This window comes from Choloepus didactylus, chromosome 5 (genome assembly GCF_015220235.1).
Source record: "Choloepus didactylus isolate mChoDid1 chromosome 5, mChoDid1.pri, whole genome shotgun sequence".
Lineage (NCBI taxonomy): Eukaryota > Metazoa > Chordata > Mammalia > Pilosa > Megalonychidae > Choloepus > Choloepus didactylus.
In genome coordinates, this window is record NC_051311.1 from 151579444 (window position 1) to 151600422 (window position 20979).

Genomic DNA, 20979 nt, shown 5'->3' on the forward strand with positions numbered 1-20979 from the left:
TTTGTTCTCTCTCAGGTAAACAGTTTCAAACCTATTAGGTTGCATAGTTCTAAGATCATAAGCACCTTAACGAAATGGAACTTGGTATTCATTTCTCCTTGATCCTTTCACTCTTCCCATTCTTGTTCTCAATTATTTTTATGTTGGCTTTTTTGTTGCTTTGTTTTGTTGCAAAAGTGGTGCAGAGAAAGAAAATATGACCACCTGCATGATATTGTTGTTTTACTGTTATGTGTAGGTATGTGGTATGTGGAAATGCCTGTGTGTGTATGTGTGTGTTCTGTGCGTGTGCTGATATACACAGACATAGTGTTGCACAGACATACCTTATGATCTGGGGGAAGTGGGTGGGAAAGTGCCTGTTGGCCCTTCTAAACTCATGGCTTTCTAGATGCTATTTGGGACGTGATCGTCCTTGTTATTGTAGACTAGAGAAGTTGACTTCAAGGCTCACCCTGAAGAGGAACTGTGAGTGGGGAGAGGACGAACCCCCTGTCATCACCTTCATATTGGAAGAAACGAAGGGCACACCATCCTCCCACCCTCCCAGTTCCCAGCTCCTTCGCTGCTTCATCTCCGAGCCCTGCCTATGGATTTTCCCACATGTTCCTTCATCTGGTTCAGGTTTTGTTTTTAGTTGTTTTTTTTTTTTTTTTTCTTTTTCTTTTGCGTTTTTTTGTTTTGTTTTGTTCTGTTTTTAAACTTCTATTTTTCTGGTAGTGAACTCAGAAACCTTAAAATCTGTCTTCATTTTGCCACCGTCCTCTCTGGGCAACTCTCGCTCCCTCCCCCCACCCCTGGGCCTAAGAGCACCCACACTCCTCCACTATCATGTTCTGGATGTCCTTTTTGATGATGTTCTGGCCATCATCATAGTACAACATGGACATGGGTCTCAGCTTGGTGGGCACGCAGCACGATTTGAGGTTGGCGAAGGGGCTGTGGCCCCGCATGCGGTAGTGGTTGATGACGGTGGAGTGGAAGGACAGCGAGGAGCCCGAGGTGCCCGCTATGTGGCTGGGGCACTCACCCTCGCAGTAGTTGGCGTGATAGCCGGAGGGCGCGATGATCCAGTCATTCCAGCCGATGTCCTTGAAGCTGACAAAGAACTGTTTCTTACAGCAGATGTTGACCTTGCCGTCGCACTCCAGGCCCCGGCGCCGCCGGCGGTGCGGGTGATCTTCGGACTGCCGGGCCTGAAGCATGAGGAAAGGTCTGTGCGACTGCTCCTTCTCGTCGTCGCCGCCGGCCCCGCCTTCGCCGCCGCCCTTCCGCTTCCCTTCCCCCTCCTCCTCTTTCTTCTTCTTCTTGCCCAGGAGCGCCAGGCTGGCGCCGGTCTCCTGGCACTGCTCGCAGGCAATCCGAATGCTGAGGCTGCTCCTGCCCTGGTCCAGCAACCGCTGGATGCTGCTGGACACCGGGAAGATGTGCCACGTGCTCTTCCGCGCGTCCACCGCCTTCTCCGAAATCAGCAGCTCACTCCTCTCCCCCTTGAGGCCCACTTCCTCGGCCTCCTCCCCGGCGTCCACGCTGCCCTGCGGGTGTTTCTGCTGCTGGAAGAGGCGGATGGTGACTTTGGTCCTGTTCCTGTTGGCCTTGGGGACTTTTAGGAAGAGCCACACTTCCGCGCGTTCCACCACCGACAGGTCGCTGCCCTCCTTGGAGATCTCAAAGTGCAGCGTCTTCCTGGCTGTGCCTGAAGGTGAAACACAGCACAAGAGAGAGCGGGGACACGCGTTAGTTCCAGAGCTCGCCTCTACTCACTCCTCTCAGGCAAGCCTGAGTCTTCTGCACAGCCCATCTAGGAGAGAGGGGTCAGCAAACTACCCCCGCCGCCCAAATTCCACCCACAGCCTCGTTCTGTATGGAGCGCTGGTAAAGGATGGGTTCTACATTGATAGATGGATGCAAGGGGAAAAAGTCAAAAAAAAAATAATATTTTGCAACATCTGAAAATGGTATGACATATAAATTTCAGCATCCCTAAATAAAGTTTTATGGGAACACAGCTATGCTCATTTTCTTATATATGTTGCCTACAGTTGCTTTTGCACCATAGCACAGAATTAAGTAGTTGAGACAGACTGTCTGGTCTGCAAAGCCTAAAATATTTGTGATCTGGCCCTTTACAAAAAAAAGTTTGCCAACCCCTGTTGTAAAATGGACAAAATCTAGAAGCTGGGTGCCTGCTGTACCATTCACTAGCAGTGTAACAGTAGACTACTTGCTTAATCTCAGTTTTATCTTCTATAAAATGGGAATGAGTATGATGACACGAGCCCTATGACCTCACAGGTTTGGAAGGATAGCATGGGATAACATAAACAAAACATACTGGAAGTGCAGCAAACATTGGGAATATTCTTATCACACATACACGCCAGCACACCCCAGCTGTAGATCTGTGTGAGCGGGTACCCAATGCGTTACCCTCTTCTTCTCTTGCCTCAACCCTGCTTCGCTCATCATTTCTTCCCTGGGTTACTGCAACTACCTTTTCTTTAACTTGTTTCTCCTCCATTGAGGCAGGCCCCTTTCTCCAGTCATTTCCACACTAAGTAGATAAAGGCATCTTTCCCAAGGACCCATCTGATCACATCACTCCCCTCCTTAAAGCTAGTTTGTGACAAACTCTTTCCCTCAGGATAAAACAGAAACTGCCCAGAACTTCAGGGCTCTATATAAGCTATCCCTGCCCTTTATCCCCAACATACACACCCTGATCGTGTCTAACTTTCGTAATGTTTCAGTTATCAGACGAGACAGCACTTCCTCCAGGAAGCCTTCTCTGACTTCCCTTCCATGCCCAGCCTCCTGCCAGTTTCGGTGAGGCACCCCCACACTCTGCATTCCCATGGGTCTCACTCATCGCCTCAGCCCAATGCTGGGCAGAAAGTGGACAATTACCTGATAAATCCCTCTTAATGAATGGAGGCATCCTTGGCATCGATTGAGTTAAATTAGATTGAGAGTCTCCCTTCCCTTTGAATGCCCCGTTTTTGCCTCTTTCCCTTCTAATTGCAGCTTAAAGAAGACCAATAACATATTGCAAGTAGCAACTGTTGCTAACATCATAGAGGAAATCCCTGCATTGTCAAGGCAGTTGGAACCAATGACCACTCAGCTCTTGCCTAACTCTAAATTTAGAAAGTCATTATTTCCTTCTCTTTTCATCAGTCCCTGTATGTTTATTCATGCAACCACATTTACTGAAAGAAGCAGGTGTCCAGACTATAATTCTTTGATTAATCAAATATTTCCCATCCCTTATATTCATATCTACCACTTGGTGATGTATAGAAATGTGCCCTCTTTGACATGACTGCCCTCTCCATGTACCTGCTTACAACAGTCTGTTCGCCTTACCCCCACAGGCATCCCCCATACAAATCTGAGAACAATATTAAAAAAGCTCATCTTATAACTTGCAACTCCCTGAGAGAATCTCCCTGCCTGGATTTCTATAGCTAACGGAAATCCAGCCATACTTATCACTCTCAGCCCTGAGATGTTTACTGTACCATAAATTTTAGGCACAGTTTCAAGTTCTTTGCAGCAGAAGGCAGGTTTTTCTGTGCACTGCACACTGTAGATTCTGCTCTTAACACACTCTGCACGCTGTGATTAAGATAGTGGTAAATTCACTGTGGGAAGGGCTGAGGAGGGCTGCAAATGTATCCAGAAGGTTCTCTGGCATCTTTGTATAGCTTTGCTAGGACGCTGGCAATGATGGTGGTGGAGAGGGGAGTTCCTTTGACTCAGACCTTGCGTCCCTGACAGCAGTTGAAATGAGTAAGAAACCCGGGTTTATGATTAGATCACCAGAGCGTGGAGCACTAAGAAGGGGTAGCTGTCTTTTTGTAAGACACATGATGACGTTTTTCCAAAACACGAATCCAAGAACTGATGGAGTTTGCTGTTGTTGTTTGTTTGTTTTTTAAGAAAGTGAAAGAGAAGATTCCAGGAAGGAGAGTTTGATCATTTAAATCTAAAAAGTCAAGGGGCAGCAGACTTTAAGGTTGTAGTGTCCTCCAAGACCACAAGGAAAGAGTGACGGAGGAGGCCTCCAAAGCCTTTGCAAACCAGAGATGGAAAAGCGCAATTTCCTTCCCAGGGTGGGAATATCCCCCCTGCCCCACGGAGAATTTTAGCAAGCTACCTGCCATCTCCCCTTCTGCATCTACACAGGCCAGCTTCCGAAATCCTAAACTGTGGAGGGTGTCACTATAAAGACACAGAGATAGTAGCTGCTAAATTAGAGACGCCAGAGGGCACAGGTCGTGTTTTGTTTTTCTAGGAAACTGGTGTGAAACTGGAGATCCTGACTGGTCTCTGGGAAGGGAAAACTCACTGGGTTTCAGGTAACCCATCCCCACAGGCGCTGCTCTTACCCATGCTTGACAGGAGGGGCTGGGAGTGATGGGAGATGGTCCTCAGGGAGAGAGAGAGTTCAGTTAGCAGTGCTGACCCACCACACACAGGTCCTTCCATGAATAAAGCCCAGAGACATCTGGGGTGCTGAGGGGCGTGGGGGAGCAAGGGTTAATTGGCCAACTTGACCAAGGGATGGCAGCGTCCAAACTGCTTTTATGGGGCCAGTGAGGCCACAGCTTCCAGCAACAGAATCCACAGGCAGCCCCTCATTTCAGGAGAGCAGGTTTCTTTCGGGATGCCCCACCCCTTCTTCACAGTACTTGGGAAGCAAATGATTTAGTGTTCCTAAGAGAGGATTGTACAAAGAGAGTACTCATTAGAGGGGCCTCAATCTGTCAGGTGCTGTTATATTAGGATCAGAGAGTCATCATAAAATGACTTTCATCCTGGTCTTGGCTGATAATTAACTGTATGGCATCGTCTGCGTATTGTGAGGAGGCACGAGGGCTGATTTATGCATGAGTTTAATTATCTGAACTGAAAGACTCTGTTCTCGGTATTTGCATGAATTGCCCGCATGCTTTATCTCTCCCCCATATTTCTGACATTTGGATTTTCCCCCTACTAATTGACATGCCTGTCGCCTCCTTCTCCTGGTGTCCATTTCTGGAACTGCTGTTTGTACATTGCATGATATTTTATCAGGGGGAAAAAAACACAAAACTGAGATCCAATTTCATGAAAATGCCGTTGCCATAATGCTCAGGAGAACAGGGGGAAGAGAGAGAGCCAAGTCTTCCTAAAGTCTACCTTATATGCAGGTACATTTTTAAAAGTTCTATTGTATTCTTACTTATTAAGCAGTGCATTTTTTTTTCTTTTACATTAGCTTTCATTGCAAACGGGGGGTGGGGAGAATGAGACTGCTGGAAGCTGAGATGGAATTAATATTTATCAGGCTTGTAGGTTTCAGAAATACATAGAAGCCCTCAGATTTCTTAAGGATAAAAAAATGCAATAAATAACTAGTCAATTTATTTTATTCCCTTTATCCGTGTATTATCCTAGGGAGACTGCTAAACCGCAGTAAAGCCTTCATGATGTCCCCATCTTCAAATCTCTGTGCATGACAATTTGAAAAACGGAAAAAGCTTGCCTAAGGCTGAGGTGTTTAGAATCAGTTTCTCTTCAGTTTCAGATTTGACTTAAATATCTCCTGCTGTAAAATCCTGAAATGGAAGCTTTCCCATAATGCCTTGTGAGCAGGTATAGCCTTGGTTTACACAGGTGTGCACAGGATTCCTACACTATCACCTATCTAATCAGATATAGCTGGTTGCTTTGCTAACCTTTCATTACCTACTCTCTGGTAATATTCTTTTCATCCTCTGTGCTATTTTTTCCTTCTGGAGGCTTGTGAGCAAGTCTTGTATCACAGCCTGCTCTGCCTGAGTAATTCACTAAGAAAGACCCACGCAAACCCATGTGGGTTTTAATATTTCACCACTCAAATCTCTGTGAGTTTGGTGGACACATACCATATTGAGAGGAAAAAGGGGGACAGAAAAACGGGTAGGAGAGATACATTTTGCACCTTATAGGAAATACCTTGGAGATGCTATGAGTGGGAGGGATTGGAGTTTGAAAGCTGGAGGTAAAAACACTTGGAAGGATGCTCACAGCACATATTCTTTTGCTTTCAGAATTACTCAAATGCTTTTAATAACTCCATCACCAGGGGATGCCAAGGGTTAAGCAACCAAGCCTGTTGTCATGCCCTTCCCCCCACACTAAGATACAAAATGCTACTCTTCTCAAAGTCCTGGTCTCAGGTTCCTGGGTGCTTAAAGTTTTCCAATTAAATAAGCAATATACACATTCAATGTTTTCTTTTGTCATTGTTGTTTTCCTTACCAGGATTCTGCTTAAAGTATGTTGTCCTTCTACATATAGGTAATAATTATGCCTCCAATGTTAAAGTGGAAAGCCTTGTTGTTGATATAGAGTATTTAAACTCACCATGGGGTGGGGGTGGGGGTGGGAGTGAAGCAGAAGTCTCCCTGAAAAAAAAGCTTCTGTCACTTTAATTTGCCATTCTTTACCAAGGTTTCTCTGTGCCTAGTTATGGTATAGTCAATAGAAAGGGCATAGAGATCCTGTGTTTGCCTTGATGCCCTAGCTTTGCATTTGAACTGTGCCTCCAGGGGTTTCTGCAGAAGGCAACAAATGAGGTGCTAAAGGTTATTTCTCCTTGAATCTCCAGTAGGGGATCTTGCCTGTAGTAGAACTACAGGTTTGGTCCCAAATTATCTTGGTTAATGTTTTAGCCTCAAGATCTTTCCCTGGGGTCCACTATTGAACTGTAAATGCCTGGCCAAAAGCATCCATTATCAGTGCACCTTCCATTTATATTGTGATGAAGAAGAATGTAAAGTATTTAGGGAGAAAGGAGCTTTAGGTTCCTGAAAGTAGAAAAGTACCCACAGAATTTCAGAGACTTCTTCACAGTTCCTGAGAACTTTTACACATTTGGTTTTGGATCTAGGAATCAGTCCAGTATGAAGAATTCTGAACTACAGCTAAGAAATCATACTGAAGTATAATAGCAGAAGAGGGGCCAAGACAAATACGGGTTTTCACGAGAAGTGACTGGGAAGGTATTACTCCCAAACCCCCAAACGTCAAAACTGAATTTCCACCCTAACACCTCCCCCACCCCTGCCCCCAACACATCTATCTCACCAAGGCAAACCACTATCAATCTCTTTCTAAATCTTTTCTCCACCATTTCTCTCCACACCCTCAGTTTGGAAACAAACACATCCTCAGAAGCTGAACACCATGTTCCCACAAGGCGTTAAATAAATAGCCTTCTTTCCTCCCTGTTCGAAATCACTTGTCATTTGTTGCTGGTGAAGTGTTGATAAGGCAGGCAATTTGGGCAAGAAAATCAAGGGAGAACGAAGACGTTTTTGTAAAAGCCCAGGCGACTGTATTAGGGACGGTCGTGAACAAATCACGATGCTGATGAGTCACGGTCACATCCCTTCACGCTCTGCTTTGTTTGCTTTTAAAATTTATCACTCCTCTGCGGTCCATAGGGTTCTGGAATGTTCGCACGTATCAGCAGCATTCCCACGTCTTTTCCTTCTGTCCCATGTAATGTATCAGGTGGTGATGTTTTCCCATCCTATAAAATTCTAACATTTTTCTGGGGGATGAGAGGAGGCAAAGCAGGAGGTAACGGATAATCATAAGATTGGGGCGCTACGGGACTGGGGCTTCCACTAGGTGAAACTGCGTTGCGCTGGAAGGTTAACAAGCAAGGAGCAAAAGTCTTTGGAATACGCCCTCTTGTGGCCAGTTATTTCCCGTTATTCAGAGAAGACAGCGTGCAATCCTTAAAGGCACTGGTCAGTGAGGGGTACCTCAGGAAAAGTTCAGAAAACTGGTATGGAATGGTAGGAGTCAATTCCACTTTGAGATGGCTTTCATAGGGTGGAAGGAAACCATCCAAGCAAGCCTTCTTACACCCCTATCTGGGAAATGTACATTTGTAACTCAAAACTTCTGTCAATAGTAATCTCCAAAAGGGATGATTTATGTGTTGCTTTTGACAACGTCTAGGCTATGTGAGCATTTTCCTTTTCTTGATGTTTGATTTTTCTTTCTTTTCCTATCCCTTCTTCAACACGTGCACTCCATTGCTAAGTTAATTATCAGAATCAACCTGTAAATTTGGTAGCGTACGGAAACTCGACAGTTTATTGTTGGGCGTTGACTGACCAGTTACTATCATGAATAAAAATAGGATAAAATGAAGTACAGAAGCCAAGAAAGCCACCAATCCTAACTTCATTGACAATATTGATGATTATAGTGACAGTTGACCCTTTTGCCTCTCCTTTGAAGAGAGGCCATCTCTATAAGGCCTCAAGGGATACCCTGAGGATTTTGTCCCAGCCATGCAAAGAACACGCTAATCTTGGTGAGCATTCTTAGGTGATATAATAAAACAGACACCCATTTTTATTTGTAGATATAAACTTCAGGGTGCCTTAGAGTAATTCCCTTCCTCTACCTCAGTAACTACTCAAATTAGTTTTATAAAGATAGGCATATTCTGCCTGAGCTCATTGGGACAAACTCAGGTAAAAGAGTTCTAGGCATTTTGCTTCTGTAGTCCCTCAACTGCTGTGACCATATCTTGGTTTTATCAAACCATCCAAGACAGAACACACAAAAACTAGACTTGTATCCCTAAAAAGCATTTCGCTGGGTATGTGTCTATAGCATGCACATGGGTGACACTTTTACTGACTGACTTTTATGCTATACAGAACAGATTATAAGGAAAAGAAAAATTCATGTCCTTTCTTCCAAAAATATTGACATTCCACACAGTTCAAATATTATTAAGGTTCAGTTATTACAAAGCAACAAAGACATAGAATCGTTGCTTTTCCTTTTTATATATTTGCTACAATCCTTCAGATGACAATTTTTTTCCTGCATAGCAAAATCAGAATCAGAATCCTCACATGATACTTAGCAAGTGGCCTGCCCACCATATAGCAGTCATTAAATCTGTGAAATAATATGAATTCAACTTGAAGTTGATGTGGAAAACCTCTGAGAGGAGAAAAAAATAAGCAGATAGTCAACCTCTTCTAAGCTTCCAGCAGCTCATCCAAAGTCAGGTTATAAACTCAACCAGTTTTCCATTACAAACCTTAAACTTTAGGCAACTTGTAAATCAAATGAATCGCCTTTTTAAAAAGTAGTGAAGTTTCTTTCAAAGTAAACACCTAGCAGAAAAGTTTTTTAAAGAATTAAAAAAACAAACAAAAAAAAACCCCAAGATCTCCTATAACTGAGAAGTTTGGCACTGAGATAAAGACCATAGCACAGAAGGAAGGTATATGGTCAAATTCTTCCACTGCAGAAGTTCCTGAATGCCAAGAGAGTGATATGCTATAAAAGTCCAGTCAGTCAGAAAAAGGGTCATTATGCCTAGCATCAGGTGTATAATTAAAAGACCGATTCCTCGGTTGATGGCCAGGCAGTGGTGGAGGGCACAGGTAACTCTGTCATGTGACACTAAAGCCAACTGATTAGGTGCTTCTTTTGGAGCCATGACATGTAGCCAGATGGTATATAAAAACATATATCCTTGTGTCAGGAGACGAAGAAGCCTATTACACCACTGGAATCCATTTCATTCACAGGACCCGAGGTCATAAGCCTTTTCTTTCCTACCCTACAACTGCGAAAGGCTGAGGAAAACTGGCTAGCCACTTGGAAACTCCAACCTGACTTTTTTCCTCAATCACCTTCAAATGATAAAGTCATAATCATCAGTTCCTTTGGAGCTGCATCAAGAAAGATTTAGGGAGAGAAAGTAAGACTCGCCCCAAAAGAGAAAAAGAAGCTTCTGGTAAGAGAGCTAAAGGGCCTGAGAACTTGCGGGACACTAGGGCTTCTCCTACGGGGCAAGCCACAAAGTCAGCAAGGCTCTCTGCTCCGAAGAGAATGCCCAGGTCTTGCATGGTTTTCTTGAAAACAGAACATCTGAGTCAACAGGTTTTCAGGATTGGAAATTCTGAGTGTTGCCTTAATTGTTTATACTGCTGCAGCAAACTTTTAAACAAAAATGCTAGGAGTCCCTGCACATACTTAACTAGCCATATGTTCTACCAAACAAAACAATGGCATTCCTTTCGAATGGCTTTGGCAAGACATACAATTCTTTAGCTTGGCATCACCGGGAAAGTGCCACGGCATTCACATGTGTGTGTGCCCTGCTGTGCATGGGCTTGGGCGTGCAAACGGATCTGTGTCATGTAACTACAAAAACAGCCTGGCTCCAGATCTCTGGCCCAGGCTTTCTGACAGGTATTTTCTATTCAGCAACAGGTTAGTGTGGTCCTGGGACAAGGATCAGAAGCTATTTATTAAAGTTTTTCCTCTTAAGGATTGAGTGAGAGTTCAACGTACTATCTGAGAGCAGTTTGTCAAGGTTGCATTCCTTGGCAGAGAGCTCTTAGTAACTTTACAGAGAACAAAACCCTCTCTCTCTCCCTTCTTTTTTTTTTTTTTTTCTTTTTTTTTCCTTCTCTTGGTTCAGAGAGCAAAAGTCAGAATTCCAAAAGTGACTGCGGGTTCAGTGTAAACTGTCCCCCTAGCAGCTTTTTACTACTTAGAATCTGGTGCCTGTGCACTCAGGGACACAGTTTTCTAAAGGTAAAAATGCCTGTCACTAATAACCGTGCCCTGCTTCACGGATGTGGCCCCTCATTGGACTTTTAAAGGGGAAGGTTTGTTTTATGATAATGACTTCATCTGTGCCGTTCTACCGCGATCGCCGCACTCCCACACCCCGCCCCCGAATTAAAACTTTGCATGGGGTTTCGGAAGCCTCGCCTGCTCCCCTAGCACCCGAAAATGCCCCCGCTTTCCTCCGGCTGCCCAGGTCCCTTCGCTAGGCAGGGGGAGGAGAGCCCCTCGCCGCCCGGCTTCCAGCTCGAGGCTGGCGGAGCGCTTCCTCCCTGGGTGTCCGGCGGGGTTGAGCAAGTGTAAGCAAGTCGTCCCCAGCCAGCGAGCTCCACCAGGGAGAATTCCGTTTCCCTGGAGCCTTCTCCGCCTCCCCGGACTCCCCTCCGTCTGCTGCCATCGCCTAAATAACTAATAACCTTTCCAAGCAGTTTACAGCTGGAGGGGAAAGAAGTTCCTCCGGGACTGTCAAAGAAACAGATTTCACTCCCCCCACCGCGGGCCCCCACCCCCCACCGGTGCCCGCACCAACCTGATTCCGCAAACGTGATGATCTCCGAGGTTTGCTCCATGAGTTCATTCATTTCTGCCCTCCTGCCGATGTCATCCTCTATCTCCACATACCCATTTTCTCCCACTTTGCCCACATGAAGCTTTCTGATGGCGTTGAGGAGCGCCGCCTTGGGCACGGGCTGGGTGACATCGGGTCTCTTCTTCAAGTGCAGCATGTTTAAAATGTGCTTCTTGACCGCCTCCACCATCTCCGGCTGAGAGTTGGGTGCATCCTTTGGGAGAGTGGCCAGGGCACAGGACGGGCAGTCGGGGGCCGCACCGTGCCCCTCGGATCCTGGGGTGGGGGAACTCCTCACTATAATCCAGCAACTCGCCAACAGAAATCCTCTGAGCCAAAGCAAGGGCATCCTGGCAGCAAAAGTTGTTGTGATTGCCTTTTTAAAAGGCCCTGCTTTTCCTCCCCCCTCACGCACAGGTTTTTTTTTTTTCTCTCTCTCTCTCTTTCTTTCTTTTTTCTTTCTTTCTTTCTTTTTTTTTTTCCTTTCTTTTTTTTTTTTTTTTTTTTTTTTCCTTTTCTTCAGCAAATTCTCTGGAACAAGAACAAAAAGTTTTCTGTGAAGTTTTGTTTGCAGGTTCCCTCTCTGAATGCAGTGAGTGCTGTAGGTTTGTGGCTGACAGGGAGGAGAGCCTGACTGTCTCCGAGTTAGAGAGAAGGAGGGAGGGAGGGGGGAGGGAGAGAGGGAAGGGGGAGGGAGGGAGGGAAGGAGGGAGGGAAAGACAGGGTGGGGGGAGACAGAGACAGAGAGAGGGAGGGAGAGGAGAGGACAGGGAGAGAGAGAGACAGAAAGAGAGAGACAGAGCGAGGGGGAGACAGAGAGAGGAGAGGGAGGGGGAAAGGGAGAAAGGGAGAGAGGGACAGAGGGAGAGAGAGAGAGAGAGAGAGAGAGAGAAACGGATTGGCCCTAAGTGAGTGAGTGAATGGGAGAGGGAGGGAGTTTGTCTGTGAGTAAAGGCTGTGATTAGGAAGGGGAGGGACAGCCCGCTTTCTGACAGGCTGCTTTCCTTCTGCTCCTTGCTCCCCCATACACACCTCTCTTCAAATAGCACCATGCTCAGGGGTTCTACTTTCCCTTCTAAATTAAATTCCCTTAAATTTTGTTCTACTTTGCTCTGTTTTTTAATTATTATTTTATTTTATTAATTTTATTTTATTATTGATTTTATTAAGTCCCCTTGCTTCATCTTCTTCCTCTTTTTTGGGGGGTTGGAGGCAGTGGGCTTGGGGGAGAGGTAGCAACAGGGGAACTCCCAAACAAATGCACTGTCTCAATTAACAGGGATGACTTGATTGAGAAAATATGCCCCCACCTCTCCTCCACCCTAGCTAACCATGGCCCTAAGTGGTGAAACACCCACCAGGTCCTTAAATAGATGACCCAGGGTATCTGGGGGTCCTGGCTGACCGGTTGTGGAGGTCAGGAAAGAGGGCTCTAGAGGCCAAAGAAGGTTTTGGCCAATTGTTCTGGCCTGAATGCAAGGGAGCTGAGATGTTCCTTTCCCCCATTCATTCATATTCAAATATTTGGGGATATCAACACTGGCAGAGGATCAGAGGGGAATGCAATAGAACTTCTGCGTGGGGTCATATAATACACTATACTTTTCCCAACTGCAAAATGTGGCAGGCTATTGAAAGATCCAAACAGCAAGCAGCGTTGTACATGCCAGTATCGTGGAAGCTGCCCTCCTGTCTTCCCTTTAGCATCCCCCTTCTGCCCTGCACACACTCACCCTTACAAATTGCAGTCTGCCACTGCCTGCCCTGACTTCACATATAAGGTGCAACATTCGTTTGGCCTTTCCCATATCATTTTATACAAAAGAGTGCACTCCTATACTTGAATAACTAGTCCTCTGGGAGAAGAATCTCTAAAATATATTGCCAAATTATTTTCTCTGACATGTGGTAGTTTTTTCAGCTTGCCCCCTACTCTCAGTCCCCACCAGGACATTCATTGGCTCCTCTCCTGCTTCTTTTTCCCCTCAAAGGAACATCACAGATGAAATCAGCATGGATTTTAGTGTTCATAGAAAAAGAAATATGTGACTTCTTAAACAATGCTTTTCTGAGGCTTCCCCCCCCCACCCAGTGCCCCTCATCCCCCCCTTTTTTTTCATTTTCTGTCTTTTGCTTTTATCATGCAGAAATACTTTAAGAGGTCCATCTGTTAAAGCTTTCCTTCCTTCTTGGTTTCTTTCCCACACATAAGCCCTCTCTGTTTCTGTAGATACAGTCAGCTTGTATCTGACACCTAGTGTATTCAAAGCATTTCAGTCAAGCAAAGCAGTTTTGCTGGGAAAAAATAATAAATATCATCATATTTAATAAATAGCATGACTACCAGCATTAGATCTGAGTGCAAGGGGAGGAGGGTGAGGAAATTGTTCCATTCAGTCAAAAATCACAGTCAGGTAGCAATGCTTCTCTGAATTGTATCCCCTGCCCCACTTCCCAAACATATACTTGCAAGACTTTCCCTGTTTTAAGGCATCCATCACCTTTGGGGCTTCCGCTCCAGGAACATCAATTACTCTGCTATTATTGTTAAGACTTTATCAATATTGCCTCATTTTTGAGGGGAGGGGTGGTGAAAGAGAATGGGATAGCATTTGCATTATAATTGTTCAATAAAACATTTTTGTAATATAATACTCAGCATCATCTACCTATTTGGGGCCACATACAGAGCACCCAAAGCATTCTGTAGTCCAATTAAGTTTTACAAGAGAGTCTGAAATAGAACTCGGAGTTTAATGACTTGAAACGACTCAAGAGTCTTAATAGCAGCATTTAGATAAGTGCAAGTTATCAGTGTTTGGATTCCCTCTGAATGTGAGTCTGTGTGTGTTCCCTGAATTTACTGTTTGCGAATGAAACGCTTAAAAATAGCTTTCTGTTTGGCATATGTACTGGTATATATGTGCTGAGTGGGTTGTAAAAACACATAATCTATTTGCATGCTCTAGAACTATTAAAAGCTGAATTAACCTGCCTGAAGAATATAAAAAGGTACAAATCACAACTCCCATGGAAGTGCCAATAAGTTGTAAATTTCCTTCTAAAACTCCTTCGGATTATGAATGTGCAAATCGCTCCTAAGGAAGAGTTAAAAAACATTACCTTTCCGGTCCCCTCTCTTTCGCCAGCAGATTCTTGTACCATGTGGCCAGAGCTGTCTGAGTTCCTCTTTATAGTATTGGCACTGTGAAGTTTTATACTGTACTACTTATTTGTACACTCACATATCGGTACCACTCAAACAGAAGAGGGCTGGGGCTTTGCTGGGGATTGGTTAGAATCAGCATGACATCAGCGGATGACTGGTTTTTCCAGTGTGAGACATATTTCATAATTCATTATCTAATGGAAAGCCCTACTTGGCTGCTGTGGTACTGCTGATGATGCACTGAGCCAGTGAATCCTCTGGCTGTGACTCGACTACCTTTAAGAAAAAGTGGGAATCATTTAGTGTCCAACTTTCAACTTCTCTTTACTACATACACACACACACACACACACACACACACACACACACACACACACACGTCTCATTATATTCAGGTTCCGTTTTAGGTCTTTATATAAAGCATCTGTTACTTCATGAAGTTGCCTCTATTTACAAAGTATTTTAGTGTTTCTTACAGGGAAGAAAATTCCTAGTACTCTTTACAGAGATTCTGATTGTATTTTTTTTTTTTAAATAAGAGATTTCATTCAGAATGAATTAGGAAAAATATGCACACCCATAGGATGATGGCCACCCTCCCCTGACTTACACTATCATTTTACATCTTGAAATTGAATGCCTGCTTTATAAATCATTTGGAAATAGTCATTCTTTTGCAAGTGAACTTTGTAAGTGTGTTTGCCAGGTCTTTAGAATCACAGCCTACTAACCGGTAAAGAAAAAAAAAATCTCTCACAGATCATTCTTCTCTACCAGAAAAGACCCTGATTTCTAAATTGTTATACATATAACGTGAGATTAATGAAAGGAAGTGAATATTCCTTGAAGTAGGGATAAAATTGGGCAGTTTGTGTTTTGTGTTTTGAGGGGGTGGGAAGGGGATGTTGGCAAGCCTGGGGAATAACCCGGGAGGAAGGAATCCTCAGATACAAATGGTGGAGAAGAATTGTTTGAAGGAGTACAGCTGAAGCATAAGCTGGTTTCTCATGACAAGTTGGATAAAATGTGCAAAATTGGGAGCTAATGAAAGCCATATGACCACATATGTTGTTTTGTATGCAGGATTTAACATGCATAAAATAAACTTTTCACTGTGCCCACAAGCAAAATATAGAGGCTCTGGCCTCCTGATGTGTAACTTAAGCAGGTTCTGTTAGGACACCAGAAGTTTTCTGTCTAAGAGGGTCTCTCCTGGCTAAAGACACAAAAAATGTGTATGCAGAATTGTATGGGGGGAGGGGTAGCAGGTAGGCAGGAGAACTCCAAGAACTGGATATGGAGAAATGAAGTGGGAAATAAAATCATTAGGTTGTAGAGGAACAGAGAGAATTTGAGAGGAAAAGGTAGAAATAGGATCAGTAGTGGTGAACTCCAAAGCTGCCCATATTTTAGAACGGGAGGAACTAAACCCTTTGTAGGAAGGCACTCCCCCACTCTTTTGGATGGAGGACAATGACCTGGAGAGCCAGGGGATAGGGTGCATCTTAACTCACCCCTCCCCCACTCAGGAGCCTTGGTGTTGTGAAATCATCACGGTGTTCATTTATGATTTGGGGGCACAAACAAATCTGGATCAGACCCCAGTTCCACTGCTCAGGAACTCTATAACTCCAGACCTCAGTATTCTCATCTATAAAGTGGGAGCAATACTACTAAACTGCAGGTTCAAGGGCAGTGCTCAAAAGAGAAGCGTTTCTGAGATGCTTGGTGGGTCTTTTTTAGACATTTGTGTCACGGGAATCTACAATACCCTCACTAGAAGAGCCCCCTATATGTCTGTCTCTGAGACCACACTGGCCACGTGATACCACAGAAGTGCCCACCTGCTCTGCCAGTCCCGGCCACCAGTTCTGATATAATTCCCTTCTGAATCTCCAACCTCAGAGCTGAACCACAATGGAAATGACTTCTTCCCCTAGAGAACGGCAGAGGAAGCAAACAGGTTAAATTAACTTCTGTGGATCCTTCTGGATTGGGGATTATTTTTTTCCCTCCCGATCTCAAGGGCCCAGGGCATAAGCTGGTGAGCCCTGCGCAGGACAGGGATCTTCTTTTCCTTCCTCGCTTCGGTTTCTCTTTCACTTCCTGCCCCCTCCCCCAGCAGCGTTCCCGCACCCCTTCTCGTCCCGGGCTTCCGAGCCCTGCTACTGTACCTTGAGCAGCACCTGCTGGTGGCGTCCAGGGATCACGCCGGAACGCGGCCGCTGCTCAGCGCAGCTCTCCGGACGCCTGGAGTCTGGGCCAAGCCGTGCTGAGCGGCAGCCTCTATTTTTACCCGGTACACCAGCAAGGGCAACTTCTTTTAAGAGCAGCTCTTGATTTTTCCCCCCATTTGGCAGCTAAAGAATTCAGGGAGAGAAAAAAAAAAAAAAAAAAAAAAAAATCCCCGTTCAGTGAGTGCAGCTGGGAATCTCTGAACCCAGCTCTGGGTGCCAAGGGACTGAAACCACAGCAAATGTCATGGACCGGGACCTCCAGTTTGGCGGGCGGGCGGGATCCACCGCGGGCAGAGGCGAGCCAGGGAAGCTTCACACACCAGCACACTGCCTCTTTGCTAATTGTGGATTTCGATCCTACCAGCTACTGTACTAGCAAAGTGGCCCGCTGCCACCGCGTCATTCTCCTAGTGGAGGCTGCTTGATTTACTGGCGATTTCACAAAGCTCGGAACTACACGCTGGAGCATTTGCATGTCCCTATTCTCTCTTAAGGAGCAGCCTTTAGAGAACCCGGTGGAGCAGCTTGCTGCGCGAATGAGCCGGGGAGGGAAACTGGGGTACCTTATTTTACTGTAATTGCAAAAGGAACGACGTGCCAGAGATTTATATTTAGAAGTTGTATGTTTCTACTTTTATGTAAATGGAGCAATTAGGGCCTGTCTTGCTGCTAACTCCAATGCTTGTGCATTGTCGGGGAGTTGGTGTTTTCAATCACAATTAGTGAGATGGTCAAAAAACAAGGTTCGTTTAAGGATAAGCACTCCCTGGTGCCGATGGGGGAAAGACCAGTGTTCCTGTGCCTCCGTGTGGCTGATGGAGATGCCTACCTTAGGGAACCAGATAACCCTATAGTGATGTCTACCCATGCCACGAATGTCCTTGTACACAGTTGGCACAGGTCAAGACGCACGGATGCTCATTTTCCTTCTCTAGCAAAAGGTCTGCCCTTCAGCTTTCATCCACTCTATTAACTGGTCTCTCTTTTGTTTGTATTCCCATAACAAGGAGTCAGGCCTAGAAAGGGGACCCACTTCCATGGGTCTGTTGTTTTAGCTGCTGTTCACGCATTGCTGTTATTTAGTCAAAAATAAAAGCCAGGAGACGTGAACACCACAAGTAGGTGACTGAGAAGATGTCATCTGATTCAGCTGAAATGGCACAGGCTGGGGCCTCAGAGGCACGGACCCGGCTGCTGACGAGTCAGGTTGTTTTAGCTCCTTCCTATGAAAAATCTGTTTCCAAAAAAGCATGATTTCTGGTTCATCCGTCTGGGAAACTGAACATAAAACGTGACTGCAGAGAGAAATCAAAAGGACGCAAGGTGTTCTCAGCAGCTGACATGTTATTCTAGGCTCGAGGCGGGAAAACCTTCCATCGTGGGTGAGCGAGTGACTCCCTAGAAAGGCAGCTCCAAATCAAGAAAATGTGGCCACAGTCCAGGGTGATATTTGCAGCAGGGAGTCTGCAAGGAAGGGTCCCATCAAATGGTTTAGTTGGAGTACAGGGTTGGCAACCCTACCTGTTTCCTGGACAGCCACAGCCTGCAAACCGTTCGGGTTGCATGTTAGGTAGAACAATGTTGGACCAAGGCAGACCAGCATTGCACATTCAAAATTGAACTGTTTTTTAAGTTAAATCAGTGAATGAATAGTTTCAAACAGAGAGGCAGAAGGAAATACTAAAATTCCTCCAAAGTTCATTCGAAAACAGTGGGGTGAAAATACTTAATTCAAAATTCTATTCCTACATTTCACATCTCTGTTTGAGTTCTGTTTTCAGAGTCTTTGGAAATGCCGTTTGTCAGAACCGAAGGAACCCAGACACTAGAACTAAAATGTTTTGCAGGAATCCAGGAAGTAACCTGCTGTTCTTCAATCTAAAGCAGTGGTTCTCAACCGGAGGGTGACATTTGGCAATCTAGAGACATTTTTTATTATCACAACTTGCAGGGGACAGGAGGGCACTAGTGGCATCCAGTGGGCAGAGGACAGGGATCCTAAGATGTGCAGTCAGTCACCTGCAACAAAGAATGATGTGGCCCAAAATGTCAATTGAGAAATTCCGATTCCGGGTTATAATTGTAAAATTTTACCTAACTCCCTTTCCATCTATGCTCCAAGAGGCCTTGACAACCAAGAAAAAGTGTTACAACTATGCAAAATATTAATAATTCCCAACTAATGGAGACCCACAAAACCCTGCAGCTACCAGGCCCAGTGAGTTCTGGTATGGCCTCAATGCATGTCCAGCTTGATTTTGTTGTAACCCAAAGCAGGCTCTTGGTGAGCAGCAACAAAATGAGGTGAGCTGGCTCAGACCCAAGTTGTTAGGTGGCAGCAAATGCATAAAAAAGAACAAATGAATGAGTAATTGAGTTGTTCATATGAACAATCAAGGCTCAGATAAATCCATGCAATGGAGAATTCCCTGAAGTAAAATTCACAAAGTGTAATTACCACACCTTTGTCCCAGAGCAAGCAAATATGATGAGGCTTCATTTTATTTGTTTGATACGTTAGGGAAATGGTATCGATATCCCCAGCAATGCACAATCAATACCCAAAGAGATTAAACAGGGTGCTTTGCTAAATCCTAATGCTTGTTCCAAGCAAGATTATGTTCTCCAAACAATTTTTAAAAGTTCGAGGTATGGTTTTTAAAGGAAGATCACGCCCCTTCAAGTTTGCTCTCTTGTGAGGACTGGGGAAACTATCATGAAGGGAAAATGATAATCATCATCAACAAATGTTGGTGGAACCTGCATAAGGGAATTAGCCTGGGTCAAATTAGCTTAGATGTGAAATGCTGTTCTCTGGGCGACAAGGGCTGGCTCTTCTCTGGTTCACAGAACGCCTTGAGGAGAGGGTAGGCGACAGACCATTTTAAGCTAAAGAGCTGTGAAGGGAATGTCTTAGACACTCAGACGCCATCTCATCGCCTCCAAGATGTGAATCACAATCTCCTCAGGTAAATGGTCATTTCAGAACCAAAGGCCTCAATCAACTTCCAGTGATTCAGAAACACCTGGATTCCTTCCCGAGAAGTAACCATTTGTTACTTTAACCATCTCAATATTTAAGGAAATAATCATTTACAGACTCTGTAGCAAAAAAGTATATTAGAAAGAAAACAAACAGTAACGCAGACTCAAACTGAATGAATACACCCTCAAAGTTCTTCCCAATCAGCATATATCTCTGCATTGCTTATTGTAACTCAATTCTAACCCAATCAGGAAACATCTGCTACAGAGGTCAATCTTCCTATTTCCCCAGAAGATTATTAAAAAATACTCACACAAGAACGTACAACAGACTGTCGTAATCGTTTTTCTCACCTGGATCCCCTGGGGTAATAATTTCCATGTTGCTGACTTGAGGACATAGAGATTTAGCTTATAGATTTCACCGGATTGATAAGAGAGTCGAAATCTGGATTCTCGTCCAGTTTTTCCTATCCACAATGCTACTTCCTCAACCCGGTTCCAAATTGTAGCTTCAGAGGGGAAAAGGCACAGAAAAGCTGGGGACAGTCCTGGGTGAATTATTATTATTTTTTTAATCAGTGAATTGCTGCCTCCCTCATCTCCTGATAGAAAGAGTGCAAAGGTCCTGCCTCCTGTCAGAGGGCCTCTGCGGCCCATGCAGTCCCACATACTGGGCTATGTGTCCAATCACGTACGCGCAGCAGACTCATGGCAGCGGTTCAGCCCAGTTGGTCAATATTTCCAGGTGCCTGCTCTAATTTTAGGAAGGTCAAGTTTGCAAAGGTGAAATAACAGGCAGGGTTTCTGTTAGTCTTTATCAGCTTGGAAAAGCAAACTATCCTTAAACACAATATCCCTTTGGAGTTTAACCAGAATCACTGAATTCTACAACCAGCCACAGATTTTCAAAAAATACTTTTGGTCACAGTCATTTTCTTAAGATTCATTGAGTTTCTCTTATAAGATGGGAAATACTGCTGAACAAAGGAAGTGCTATTGTATTAGAAGAGAAAAAAGCCTGAGAACACCTCTCTCCCCCATTGGCCATGAGTTAATGAACAGCGGCAGATGGTCAATAATGTAATTTGGGGCCAACCCCAACATCATTTGACTATGAAAGGAGAATATTTAAAATGGTGCTCCCTGTAGAAAAGAGCTCACCCAGTAAGTTCCCCTAAATTTCAAGGAGCTTTTGTTTTATGAGATGCTGTTAGCTTCACGTTAGTCACAGGGAGAAAAAAAAATGCCCACATACACACGCACGGCTAAATGTAGTCAGTTTGCTCAGCTGCTGCTGACGTCGCTACTGCCCACTAGGAGTTAGTTACTGTAATAATCCCCCTTTTATTAATCATAGGCTGGAGGAA

General features: G+C 44.7%; 1 protein-coding gene and 1 long non-coding RNA gene across 4 annotated transcripts; both read right to left on the minus strand.

Moving 5' to 3' along the window:
* Positions 1 to 640: 640 nt before the first annotated feature.
* On the minus strand, positions 641 to 11650 carry INHBA (inhibin subunit beta A). Its single transcript, XM_037837137.1, has 2 exons — positions 11180 to 11650; positions 641 to 1696 (listed from the first exon to the last, which is right to left on the minus strand). The coding sequence occupies exons 1-2, from the start codon at positions 11565 to 11567 to the stop codon at positions 804 to 806; spliced, it is 1281 nt and encodes a 426-aa protein (XP_037693065.1). The 5' UTR covers positions 11568 to 11650; the 3' UTR covers positions 641 to 803.
* A 76-nt stretch (positions 11651 to 11726) lies between these two features.
* Positions 11727 to 20197, minus strand: LOC119534609. 3 transcript variants are annotated; one of them, XR_005217076.1, is made up of 4 exons: positions 19964 to 20197; positions 16562 to 16747; positions 16232 to 16323; positions 11727 to 11749 (listed from the first exon to the last, which is right to left on the minus strand). It is a non-coding gene; the product is annotated as an uncharacterized LOC119534609 (long non-coding RNA). The 3 variants fall into 3 exon arrangements; XR_005217078.1 differs by having other exon boundaries at positions 19924 to 20197; XR_005217077.1 differs by lacking the exon at positions 11727 to 11749 and adding an exon at positions 13385 to 14663.
* Between the last annotated feature and the right edge of the window lie 782 nt (positions 20198 to 20979).

What these genes read in the sequence shown, in the direction of transcription:
- INHBA (XM_037837137.1), bottom strand. Translation starts at nt 11,567, where the DNA reads ATGCCCTTGCTTTGGCTCAGAGGATTTCTGTTGGCGAGTTGCTGGATT. An exon ending in CATCACGTTTGCGGAATCAG is followed by an intron (nt 1,697 to 11,179) that starts GTTGGTGCGGGC and finishes TTTCACCTTCAG; the next exon opens with GCACAGCCAGGAAGACGCTG.